The sequence below is a fragment of the Boleophthalmus pectinirostris genome, unplaced genomic scaffold (genome assembly GCF_026225935.1).
Source record: "Boleophthalmus pectinirostris isolate CB_2022bp ecotype Guang Dong unplaced genomic scaffold, ASM2622593v1 HiC_scaffold_9, whole genome shotgun sequence".
Classification (NCBI taxonomy): domain Eukaryota; kingdom Metazoa; phylum Chordata; class Actinopteri; order Gobiiformes; family Gobiidae; genus Boleophthalmus; species Boleophthalmus pectinirostris.
Genome location: NW_026571541.1, coordinates 38,501,792 through 38,514,291, shown reverse-complemented (window position 1 = coordinate 38,514,291; position 12,500 = coordinate 38,501,792). Strand labels below are relative to the sequence as shown.

The window sequence follows — 12,500 nt, the reverse complement described above, 5'->3', positions numbered from 1 at the left end:
ATGTGTGAATGTTCATGTGTGAATGTTCATGTGTGTGAATGTTCATGTGTGAATGTTCATGTGTGAAAGTTCATGTGTGAATGTTCATGTGTGTGAATGTTCATGTGTGAATGTTCATGTGTGTGAATGTTCATGTGTGAATGTTCATGTGTGAATGTTCATGTGTGAATGAATGTTCATGTGTGAATGTTCATGTGTGTGAATGTTCATGTGTGAATGTTCATGTGTGAATGTTCATGTTGTGTGAATGTTCATGTTCATGTGTGAATGTTCATGTGTGAATGTTCATGTGGAATGTTCATGTGTGAATGTTCCTGTGTGAAAGTTCATGTGTGAATGTTCATGTGTGAATGTTCATGTGTGAATGTTCATGTGTGTGAATGTTCATGTGTGTGTGAATGTTCATGTGTGAATGTTCATGTGTGAATGTTCATGTTCATGTGTGAATGTTCATGTGTGTTGTGAATGTTCATGTGTGTGAATGTTCATGTGGAATGTTCATGTGTGAATGTTCATGTGTGAATGTTCATGTGTGTGTGAATGTTCATGTGTGAATGTTCATGTGTCATGTGTGAATGTTCAATGTTCATGTGTGAATGTTCATGTGTGAATGTTCATGTTGTGAATGTTCATGTGTGAATGTTCATGTGTGTGAATGTTCATGTGTGAATGTTCATGTGTGAATGTTCATGTGTGAATGTTCATGTGTGAATGTTCATGTGTGTGAATGTTCATGTGTGTGAATGTTCATGTGTGAATGTTCATGTGTGTGTGTGAATGTTCATGTGTGAATGTTCATGTGTGAATGTTCATGTGTGTGTGAATGTTCATGTGTGAATGTTCATGTGTGAATGTTCATGTGTGAATGTTCATGTGTGTGAATGTTCATGTGTGAATGTTCATGTGTGAATGTTCATGTGTGAATGTTCATGTGTGAATGTTCTCGTGTGTCAGTGGATCCGACTCTGAATCACTGATGTTTTACGTTGAGCTGGATTCAAACCTTCAGATGTTTGATCAAATGTTCCACCAGTTGAGCCGCTGTCGTCTTTTACTCTGTTTTTACTGAACTCACAGGAGAAGTTGAATCATTTCTGTGTGAGTCGGTTGTAATTTTCCACAAATTATTGCATTTCCAAAGAAATAAACAAATATAAATATCTAAAGTAGTTAATTAAACAGACAAAATATCAGTCAAATAAACTATTAGTAAAACATGTTGAATCACAAAGAATCAAAATATCAGTGAATAATATTGATAAAACAATGTTGATATTTGTCATAAATAATACAATTTTAAAAAGTATTATATTTGTTAATAGCGTTATTTTCTTGTCTATGTTAAAAATCCCCATAATGTCCAAAAAAGTCCCAGAGTCTGTAAAGCGTCTGATGTTTCAGTTGGAGACAAACGTGTGGCCTCGTGTTTGTGTTTGTGTGTTTGTGTTTGTGTGTTTGTGTTTGTGTAGATCTGTAGATGTGTGTTCTCTCTGTGTCCACTGGGGGGCGCCGGTGCAGTTCATACAGTCCCATAAACCTCCTCTAACATCACTCCACACAAACTCTTTTAAGGTCAAATTAAACAAGATGTCGACACTCATTTGTGAAATCAGTTTGTGGGAAAAAAAAGTGGAGAAGAAAAGTGCAAAAATACAGAAAGAAACGCTGAATTTTAAAACACAAACACAGAAAACTCCATCCAAAACTGTCACTGTGTATTTTTATTTTGATCTATTCTTTATTTGTACAGCTCATAAACAGACCTGGAGGTGTGTTGTTTGTGTTTTCAGTGTCTCCTTTTCATTAGTCCAGACGTGGGCAAACTTTCTGGCTCGTGGGCCACAAAGGTTCTAAAATTTGACAGGAGGGTCGGACCAGGAGAAGTTGTGTAAAACATAAACAAATGTGGCAAAGCTGAATTATCTGATCAAACAGACTGATGTGGTTATGGTTTTATTCAGTAAAGTTGAGTTTATTTCTGTGTGTGACTTGTACAATGTTTGGAGACGTTGGGTTTGACGTGTGCAGTGTGCAGCTCCTCACCGCTCGTTAGAACCTCCCGAGTTTCCTCTGCTGAAGGAGCTCGACCGGGACACTCCACTTGATCATGTCACAGGGATGTGAGTGTTTCTCAGGCGCATGGAAACACAGTATCTCCAACACTGACACAACCAGGATACGGAGAATAACTGGAACAGTGATGTGCACAGGCCCAGAGCCTCAGATCTGCAGATAAGACGCTCACCCAGAGCCACGTGTGTCTGGAGCCACATCGTGTTTAACCGTCACCATATTTACTAAAGCCAACCTGCCTAAACTGGAAATTCCACTGACTGATATGTGCGACTGTAACACTCCCCTGTACGAGCCAAGACCAAACCAAATCTTAACAAGCCCAACCAAACCTCCCTCTAAAAACACAGTCACTTTTTTATTCCAAAGCTCTATGTGTGAAAACTTTATAACACGACATTCACAAGTCTGACAACTTTATTTAGTACAGTTTAAAACAGAATCAGTGCAGTGTTTTTGTCTTGAACACTTCTGCTTCGCTCATGGTCCGAATGGGGGTCGGCCTCATCATCAGAAGAGCCTCTAGTCAGAAAGTCCATGTTCAGGTCGTGTTACAGATTGTTACAAATGAAATTGTATTTCAAGTTTTAAATATTTTAAAAAGTAAATATTAAAAGTAATAAATATATTAAACCCTTAAAATTCAGCAAAAATGTTTGAGGAAATAATGATTTGGGTGAAAATGGCGTCTTAAGTGGAACAGGGTTAATAATTGTCTGATTTTCAGGCAACAAGTTGCAAAATGTTCAGTAATTCGAGCTCTACAACCTTCATTTCAATTTTATTTTAAATCTTTTTCTTTTAATATAACATTGGTGTTGGCCTTAACTAATGTTGTTATACATGATTATGTGTTTTCCTGTCAATATCTCTAAACATTTTGATGTTGCAGCCATTTTTAATTGGTAAACATCCAAAAGTTTACTCATTCTTCCCTGATATTCAGAGATTATTCCCTGTTGCTTTCATCAAATAAACATTCAGTTGTTCAAGAGAAAAGTTCCTGATAAACCAATAGAAGAGGGAAGGATTTTCTGACCAGTGGATCTTCTGATGATGAGGATGGAACTGGTCCAAATACACCGACCGACAGTGACTCCTGTCATAGTCTGATAAAACTCTTTCCCATAAAGCACTGCGGCCAACAGAATACACCACACCTCAATGTATATGTAGTGCGCCATCTACTGGGAAACACTGGAAATGCAGGAAAAATAAAACATCAACAAGGTTTATTATTGTAATTATTCAAGTTCAACGGGCCAGATTAAAAGGTTTAAAGTTCCACTGTGATGTCATGAAGTGGTAGTTTTCAAATGAACAGCTCCTTTTACCTTTAGTTCAGCAGAGATTGAGGTTCCCAGGGCTGAAATGATCCAGAAGATTCTAGTGAAGTTGTGTGGAGTTTAAAAACATAAAGGAGCACTTCCTGGATCACCACATGATGACATCACGAGGTGGATCAGAGTGTTTTATTTTTAGGTACGTTTGTGATTTTAATCTCATCTGGACTTTAAACTCTGTAAACCGACTCTTGTTTTTAAAAATATTTCACTGATCTCGTCACAGTTTCTATTTTTGCCCTGAGAGTTGCTCAAGAGTCTATGTGCGTGTGTCCCCGTGTGTCCCCGTGCGTCCTGCGGGGGGCGCTGTCCCCGTGTGTCCTGCGGGGGGCGCTGTGTCCCCGTGTGTCCTGCGGGGGGCGCTGGTCGCTGCGTCGCTGCTCCGTCGCTGCGTCCAGGCGTCTCTGAGTCTCTGTCCGCAGATAAAGTCCAGTTGTGTCTCTGTCTCTATCACAGGAACAACTCCCCCACACAGAACCAGAGCTCAGCCAGGGGCCAAACACGGGGCCAAACTCTGTCTGTGTTTAATCTGCTCGAGTGGAGGTTGGATAAATATTGTGTGTCAGATGCCCTCCCGTCCTCGCGTCCCTGATGTTGTGTTAAACTCAGATCACTGCAAAAGATGAAGATAAAAACACTTAAATCTGTCAGAAAATCATTTCAAAGAACAAACGTGCACGAGTCCGAGTCAAACAGTCTGTAGAGTCGAGGAGTAACAAATGTACCAGAGTTATGTAATCAGATTACAAGTTATGAGTAACTGTATTCAGTTACAGTTACTGTTGCAGTGAGTGGGAATTGGATTACAGTTACTTTGTTCAAATAAATGGATTAAACACAGAGGGATTTTACTGTTTTCACATTTTGGGCCTTTTTTAAAAAAAATGTAATTTTGATAATTCCACTCATTAATGAAAACTCAAACCCAAGACTAAACCAGGTCTAAACCAGGACTAAACCAGGTCTAAACCAGGACTAACCAGACTAAACCAGGTCTAAACTAGGTCTAAACCAGGACTAAAACCAGGGTCTAAACCAGGTCTAAACCCGGGTCTAAACCAGGACTAAAACCGAGTCTAAACCAGGTCTAAACCAGGACTAAACCAGGACTAAACCTGGTTTTAACCAAGACTAAACCAGAACTAAACCAGGACTAAACCAGGACTAAACCAGGTCTAAACCCGGGTCTAAACCAGGACTAAAACCGAGTCTAAACCAGGTCTAAACCCGGTCTAAACCAGGACTAAAACCGAGTCTAAACCGGTCTAAACCAGGACTAAACCAGGACTAAACCGGTCTAAACCAGGACTAAACCAGGACTAAACTAAACCAGGTCTAAACCAGGACTAAACCAGGACTAAACCAGGACTAAACCAGGTCTAAACCAGGTCTAAACCAGGACTAAAACCAGGTCTAAACCAGGCTAAACTAGGACTAAACCAGGACTAAACCAGGTCTAAACCAGAACTAAACCAAGACTAAACCAGGTCTAAACTAGGACTAAACCAGGTCTAAACTAGGACTAAAACCGGGTCTAAACCAGGTCTAAACCAGGACTAAAACCGGGTCTAAAAGAGGTCTAAACCAGGATTAAAAACGGGTCTAAACCTAAACCAGGTCTAAACCAGTAAACTAAACCAGGACTAAACCAGGACTAAACCAGGTTAAACTAGGTCTAAACCAGGTCTAAACCAGGTACTAAACCAGACTATCTAACCAGGACTAAACTCTAAACCAGGTCTAAACTAAACCTGGTTTTAACAAGACTAAACCAGAACTAAACCAGGTCTAACCCGGGTCAAACCAGACTAAAAGTCTAAACCAGGTCTAAACCAGGACTAAAACCGGTCTAAACCAGGTGTAAATCTAAACCAGACTAAACCAGACTAAACAGGTCTAAACCAGGACTAAACCAGATAAACCAGTCTAAACCAGGTCTAAACCAGGACTAAACCAGGACTAAAACCGGGTCTAAACCAGGTCTAAACCAGGACTAAACCAGAACTAAACCAGTCTAAACCAGGACTAAACCAGGACTAAACCAGGACTAAACCAGGTCTAAACCAGGTCTAAACCAGGTCTAAACCAGGAAACCAGGACTAAACCAGGACTAAAACCGGGTTAAACCAGGTCTAACCAGGTCTAAACCAGGTCTAAACCAGGTCTAAACCAGGACTAAACCAGGACTAAACCAGGTCTAAACCAGGACTAAACCAGGACTAAACCAGGTCTAAATCAGGACTTAAATCGTCCTAAACCAGTGGGTAAAGTAGTTCACTGGAGACAAACGTTGGAGGTTCCTGCTTTAAGTTTTGGTCTTTCTTCTCTTGATGTTGTGGATAAATTCTTGTTGGTTGAAGATTTGGTGATGGGGCAGATTTATGAAGCTGCTGGAGAAAACGACACAATCAGAAAACAGATGAGAAGACAGATATTTAACCGTGTGTCTCTTTGTTCCTGTGTCCAGCGTCCGCGAGGTCCAGTCTCTGCTCCTGAAAAAAGCCGCTGGACGCTCGGGAGACAAGATGGCCGCCCTCCTCATGAGGCACATCGAGAAGCGGCGCGGGCGACTCCGCTCCGTCACCGCGGCGACCGGCCACCGCGTCTCCACGGCGACGGGCGACAACAGCCACGTCGGCGTGCGAACGAGAGAGAGAGTCCTCCACACCCACAGGGGGCAGTACACCGTCCGCATCACCACAGGTACAAAACACAACTTCACTTTATTATTTATCAGGCCCGAGCGCCTGAGGCTGGAGAAGCGTCTGTTAGTGTCACAAAAGCGATGCTCCTAGTGGCCCGAAAGTGAAATGTCACAACGTGACTCGCCCGTAGAGACCAGGGACCCTCGCCACGACGTAGCAATGTGCCAGAGGTTTCTGAAAATGTGTAGTTTGTCAAAAACTGTCAGAGACTCTCCCCCCGCCCGGAGAAGACACAATGTTCCAATCGAGAACCACGACCTCGGATTTGGAAGAGCTGATCTTCACCCCAGACGCTTCACACTCGGCTGCAAACCGCCCCAGTGCTTGTTGTAGGGTTGATGAAGTCAACAGGACAACATCATCTGTGAACAGCAGAGATGATCCTGTGGTCCCCAAACCGAACCCCCCGACCCCTGAGCCGAGAAACTGTCCATGAAAACAATGAGCAGAACAGGTGACAAAGGGCAGCGAGATTGTATGGAACAATAAAATTACACAAAAAATAAATACAAACTATACAATAAACAACAACAACAGGGGAGGGCGTGGCGTTCTGAGGAGGTGTCGCCCGGGGAGACGAGGAGACGAGGAGACGAGGAGATGAGGAGATGAGGAGATGAGGAGAGTCGTCAAAGGTCACACAGAACCAAACTTCACATTTAACCTCCTAAGGCCCAAGAGGATTTTTTACATGTATTTTTTTTATTTCTCTTTGTTATTTGGGATTATTGGAACCTAATTAGAATAAAAACTAAGCATCAGATTTTGATATTGTGTATTTTTGGAGAAAACTGATGTCCACATATGTGAACTCTTGGTCCGAATCTCCATAAAACACAAGAAAGTCTCTTTGAGTCATAAAAAGAAAAACTCTTCATTTTCACCCTAAACACAGCAGTTTTTTTGTTTTTTTTCCTGACTGATTTTGCGTGTTTTAAAAACACTTACGTAACATTAGAACTTTCTGCAGTCACTGCCATCAAATCTGTGTCCAGTTCTGACCGTCGTCTCGTGGGTCCGTCATGTTTGTCTACATCAGTTTCGTCCTGATTCTCTGTAATGTTTGGGTCAGTGGAGTTTCCTTCCAGCAAATTCCACGTCCTGCACAACCAGATTTAGGATAAAAAATATTTATTTTTATATTTATTTATTTATTTATATTTATTTTGTTATAAAAATATTTATTGTGTAAATAATAGTAAATTAAATTAATGATAATAAATACATAAAATAATACTGAAAGACAAAAATAATAAGGATTCCTCTGTTTGGACACTCCCTCTTTCTTGGTTTGGTTTGGTCCTGGTGTTGACTCATCCAAATCTTCTGAACTACCAGTGTCAATCTTTTGAGTTTGACAGTGACATTTGCAAGTGCAGGACGAACCTGTCGTCATGTAAATGACATGAGTTAATCAAGTTTGATCATGATGTGAGTAAACCAGAACAGACGACTGTTCTCAGTGGCTCCGTTCGTCTCTTTTTCTGTCGCTCTCCACGTCTGTCTCGATCTTTATCAGATCTGATACAAAGACACTTTGGCTCCTTCTTTAGCAGATTAACTCCGAACATCCAACAACAACACAGATCAAAACCATTGTTATTCAATTCAAACTTTATCACACACAAATACGACACGCTGGTCCAGACGTTTGACTCCAACACGACGACACAAACACCGGGTCACGTGGTTTCGTGACACAGACGCAAAACCTTAATAGGAAATAATTTAAGAAAATATATCACTTAAAACTGTAGATGAAGAAGAATTTTTCATTGCATTATCAGAGTAAAAATATTCTAAAACTGTAGAATTTTTTGTTCTTACGAGTCAGATAAGAAAAAGTTTTGTGAATGTTTGAAGAATGTTTATAAGAAGCACTTAAAAGGTTTTATAGAGGATTTTTCAGGGAGGAGAAATACAGCGACCGTCCTTGTGCAGGCGAGACACCACCTTCCTCAGTAGAAACATCTCCTCCTCCCGCCTCTTTACTCTACAAATCACATTTGTTCACGTCCAGTTCACGTTCAGAATCACTGTTGAAGTTTCCTGTCTGGAAATAATTTATTGACCCACGCATTAGTTTTTAGACCCTTCGTCTGCTTCAATCGCGCCGTCGCTGGAAGAGATCTCCAAGAATCGCCTCAGTTCGTCTTCGCTCTTCTTCTTCTTTCAGCGACCTCAAAAACCGACATTCTTTTTGCGGCGAACCGGTCGTGGATTCTCGTCCGCCGTCTCGACAAACTTTGTGCAAACTGCGAGGAAGCTACAGTTTTAAAAAAAGCCTCTAAACCAACGGCATAAACCACGTAATCCCCGCGCGCCGACGAGTCAGTTACACTAGAACTTTGATTGACGACCTAACAGCCAATAGAAAAAGAGGCAGCCTCGTTTTCTATTGGCTGATGTTTATCTGGCCTCACTACGTCCGTCAGTTCATAGATTTTCATTCTTTTTTTTTTGGATCATCATAATTCCAAGTCTGCTGCGTCTCTGTAATGGTATTTTAAACTTTTATTGACAATTTGAAACAAAAAAATAAAATAAAAAATCCTCCATACAACCTTTAAGTACAGATGTGTTCATGAGAATGTTTCATGAATGACGCTCAAACTCTTGAAATCTTCACTCTGTGTCACGAGTCTGTGAAATATCCATGTTTGACTTTCTGAAATCGAGACAAAAATATCAAAGTTTTTCATGACGTTGGACGAGTTTCTGTGGAGTTACGGCTGTTTCCTCATTATTGCCGCTCGCCGCGCGTCTGCACATCAGAGGGATTTTCTTTTCTTCGTCCTCGTCGTCTCGGTTCTTATCAGAGGTTTTATATTTCGGTGAATAATGGAGGCGTAAACCCGGAGACGCGAGCTCCATGTTCAACAACGTCGTCTGTCCGCGAAAATAAACACCACAGGAAGTTTGTTTTGACAAAAGTGGAGCCGTTACTCAAGAAGCAGAAACTCTCCGACGCAGCGATCGAGGAATTATCTCACATGATGACTTCATCGAGTTCACACGGGGAGGGCGGGAGGGCATCTGACACACACAGACACACGGGGGGAGGTTATGAAAGTGAAGAATGACTTTAAATAAACCAGAGGAGCACGTTTACACTGCTCAGACTAAAATGTCCCACAGTGTCACATTAAACTCGTCTGTCTCCATGGATACAAAATCCACGTGTCAGTCATTCGTTCATTTGTTTTTCAATATAAAACCAAAAATTAGAAAACGAAAAAATCAACAGTTTTCTTCATTATTTGTCTCCAAAACAAAAATGAAAATGATTCGATTTTTTTTTTTTCAGTTTTCGATTTTGGGTTTAAATGAAAAATGGAAAAAACGGATTATGTGACTTCGGTGACTGTGAGGCCGGACTGAACCAGGACTGATCAAGGACCGGGACCAGACCGGGACCAGACCAAGACCAAGACCAGACCAAGACCAGACCGGGACCAGAGCTTTGACTCTCCACAGGGTCTGAGCCTCAGCTTCGAGCTCCGGTCCTGCCGTGGGCTCTGAGCCTCTGGTCTGGTGTCAGTTTGGTCTCGGTCTCGTTTTGGTCCCAGTCTGGTCTCGGTCTTGGTCTGGTCCCAGTCTGGTCTTGGTCTGGTCTGGTCTCTGGTCCTGGTCTTGGTCTCGGTCTCGGTCTGGTCCTGGTCTGGTCTGGTCTCCTCTGGTCTGGTCCTGGTCTGGTCTGGTCTGGATCTGGTCTGGTCTGGTCTTGATCTGGTCTGGGTCTCCTCTCCTTCCTCTTCCTCCTCTCCTCCTTCTCCTCCTCCTCCTCCTCCTCTCTCCTCCTCTCCTCCTCCTCCTCCTCCTCCTCCCTCCTCCTCTCCTCTCCTCCTCCTCTCCTCCTCTCTCTCTCTCCTCCTCCTCCTCCTTCTCCTCCTCCTCTCTCCTCTCTTCCTCCTCCTCTTTCTCTTCTTGTGTATTTATTATTCTGTCTGTTTACAGTGACCCAGTGAACACAGAGACTCAGTGTGCAACAGGCTTGGGTCGGGCCTGTTTCCTCTCCTCCTCCTCTCCTCCTCTCCTCCTCTCCTCCTCCTCTCCTCTCCTCTTCCTCTCCTCTCCTCTCTCCTCTCCTCCTCCTCTCCTCTCTCCTCCTCCTCCTCCTCTCCTCCTCTCTCCTCCTCTCCTCTCCTCTTCCTCTCCTCTCCTCCTCCCTCCTCCTCTCCTCCTCCTCTCCTCTTCCTCTTCCTCTCCTCCTCTCTCCTCCTCTCTCCTCCTTTCCTCCTCTCTGTTGTTCTGTTGTGGAGTGTAAAATAAACACAGAGGCTCAGTGTTCAGCAGGTTTGGGTCGAGCCTGTTTCTTCTCTTCCTCTTCTCTGTTGTTCTGTGCAGTTTAACGTGAACACAGAGCGGCAGGGGCAGCGGCAGGGGCAGGGGCAGGTTTGGGCAGCGGCAGGGGCAGCAGTGGCAGGGGCAGGGGCAGCGGCAGGGGCAGGTTTGGGCAGGGCCTGTTTCCTGTCAGTCTGAGGGACATGAGCTCATTCAACAACACGACACAAAGAAACAGTCACCGAAGAACCGAAGAACGACATCACCAAAAACAACACCATCCATCACCCGCCAGCACGACAGGAGCAGACAGGAGCAGGCAGGAGCAGACAGGAGCAGACAGGAGCAGGCAGGAGCAGGCAGGAGCAGACAGGAGCAGGCAGGAGCAGACAGGAGCAGACAGGAGCAGGAGCAGGAGCAGACAGGAGCAGACAGGAGCAGGAGCAGGAGCAGACAGGAGCAGACAGGAGCAGGAGCAGGAGCAGACAGGAGCAGCAGGAGCAGAGAGCAGGCAGACAGGAAGCAGGAGCAGGAGCAGACAGGAGCAGGCAGGAGCAGACAGGAGCAGGCAGGAGCAGACAGGAGCAGGCAGCAGGAGCAGACAGGAGGCAGGAGCAGACAGGAGCAGGACAGGAGCAGGCAGGAGCAGCAGGAGCAGAGGAGCAGACAGGAGCGACAGGAGCAGACAGGAGCAGACAGGAGCAGGACAGGAGCAGGACAGGAGCAGGAGCTGACAGGAGCAGGGAGCAGGAGCAGACGAGCAGCAGGAGCAGGAGCAGACAGGAGCAGACAGGAGCTGACAGGAGCAGACAGGAGGTTTAAAGGTGCAGTTTACATTTTGTGGTGGGGGGTTGGTCACCTGCTTGTTATTACTTTGTCTAGAATGTTCCTCAGTGTGACATTTCTTTTTTTTTTTTATCTCCGTGGAAACAACAGTCATTTTATTAAAGGTTTTAAAATAATAATTAAAAAAAAAAACAACACAGAACTGAAAAAGAGCTCTACGTTTAATGACACATTATGGAACATTTCAGGCAAAAAAGGTGAGACAGTGAGACAGGTGAGAGACAGGTGAAGGGATGAGGGACAGGTGACAGGTGAGAGACAGGTGAGGGACAGGTGAGAGACAGGTGAGAGGTGACAGGTGAGGGACAGGTGAGAGACAGGTGAGAGACAGGTGAGGGACAGGTGAGACAGGTGACAGGGTGAGAGACAGGTGAGGGACAGGTGAGAGACAGGTGAGGGACGGTGAGGGACAGGTGAGAGACAGGTGAGGGACAGGTGAGGGACAGGTGAGACAGGTGAGGGGACAGGTGAGGGGTGAGAGACAGGTGAGAGACACAGGTGAGAGACAGGAGGACAGGTGAGAGACAGGTGACAGGTGAGGACAGGTGAGGGACAGGTGAGGGTGACAGGTGAGAACAGGTGAGGACAGGTGAAGGGACAGGTGAGGGAGGTGACAACAGGTGAGAGACAGGTGAGAGGCAGGTGAGGGACACAGGTGAGAGACACAGGTGAGAGACAGGTGAGGGACAGGTGAGAGAGGGACAGGTGAGTGAGGGACAGGTGAGAGACAGGTGAGGGACAGGTGAGGGACAGGTGAGGGACAGGTGACAGGTGAGAGACAGGTGAGAGACAGGTGAGAGGGTGAGGGACAGGTGAGGGGTGACAGGTGAGAACAGGTGAGAGAGACAGGTGAGAGACAGGTGAGGGACAGGTGAGGGACAGGTGAGGGACAGGTGAGGGAGGTGAGACAGGTGAGGACAGGTGAGGGACAGGGTGAGGGACAGGTGAGAGACACAGGTGAGAGACAGGTGAGGGACAGGTGAGGGACACAGGTGAGAGACAGGTGAGGACAGGTGAGGACAGGTGACAGGTGAGAGAGACAGGTGAGGGAGAGACAGGTGAGGGACACAGGTGAGAGACAGGTGAGAGGACAGGTGAGAGACAGGTGAGAGACAGGTGAGGACAGGTGAGACAGGTGAGAGACAGGTGAGAGACAGGTGAGAGACAGGTGAGAGACAGTGAGACAGTGAGAGGACAGGTGAGGGACAGGTGAGGGAGACAGGTGAGGGAGAGCAGGTGAGGGACAGGT

At 44.9% G+C, this 12,500-nt stretch overlaps 1 protein-coding gene across 1 annotated transcript in view; it reads left to right on the top strand.

Moving 5' to 3' along the window:
* The window catches only part of LOC129412625 (latent-transforming growth factor beta-binding protein 4-like), a 112,736-nt gene that overhangs the window by 14,017 nt on the left and 86,219 nt on the right, over positions 1 to 12,500 (top strand). The window contains 1 exon segment of the mRNA XM_055166727.1: positions 5,884 to 6,119. Within this exon segment, the coding sequence (XP_055022702.1) occupies positions 5,884 to 6,119 (236 nt within the window).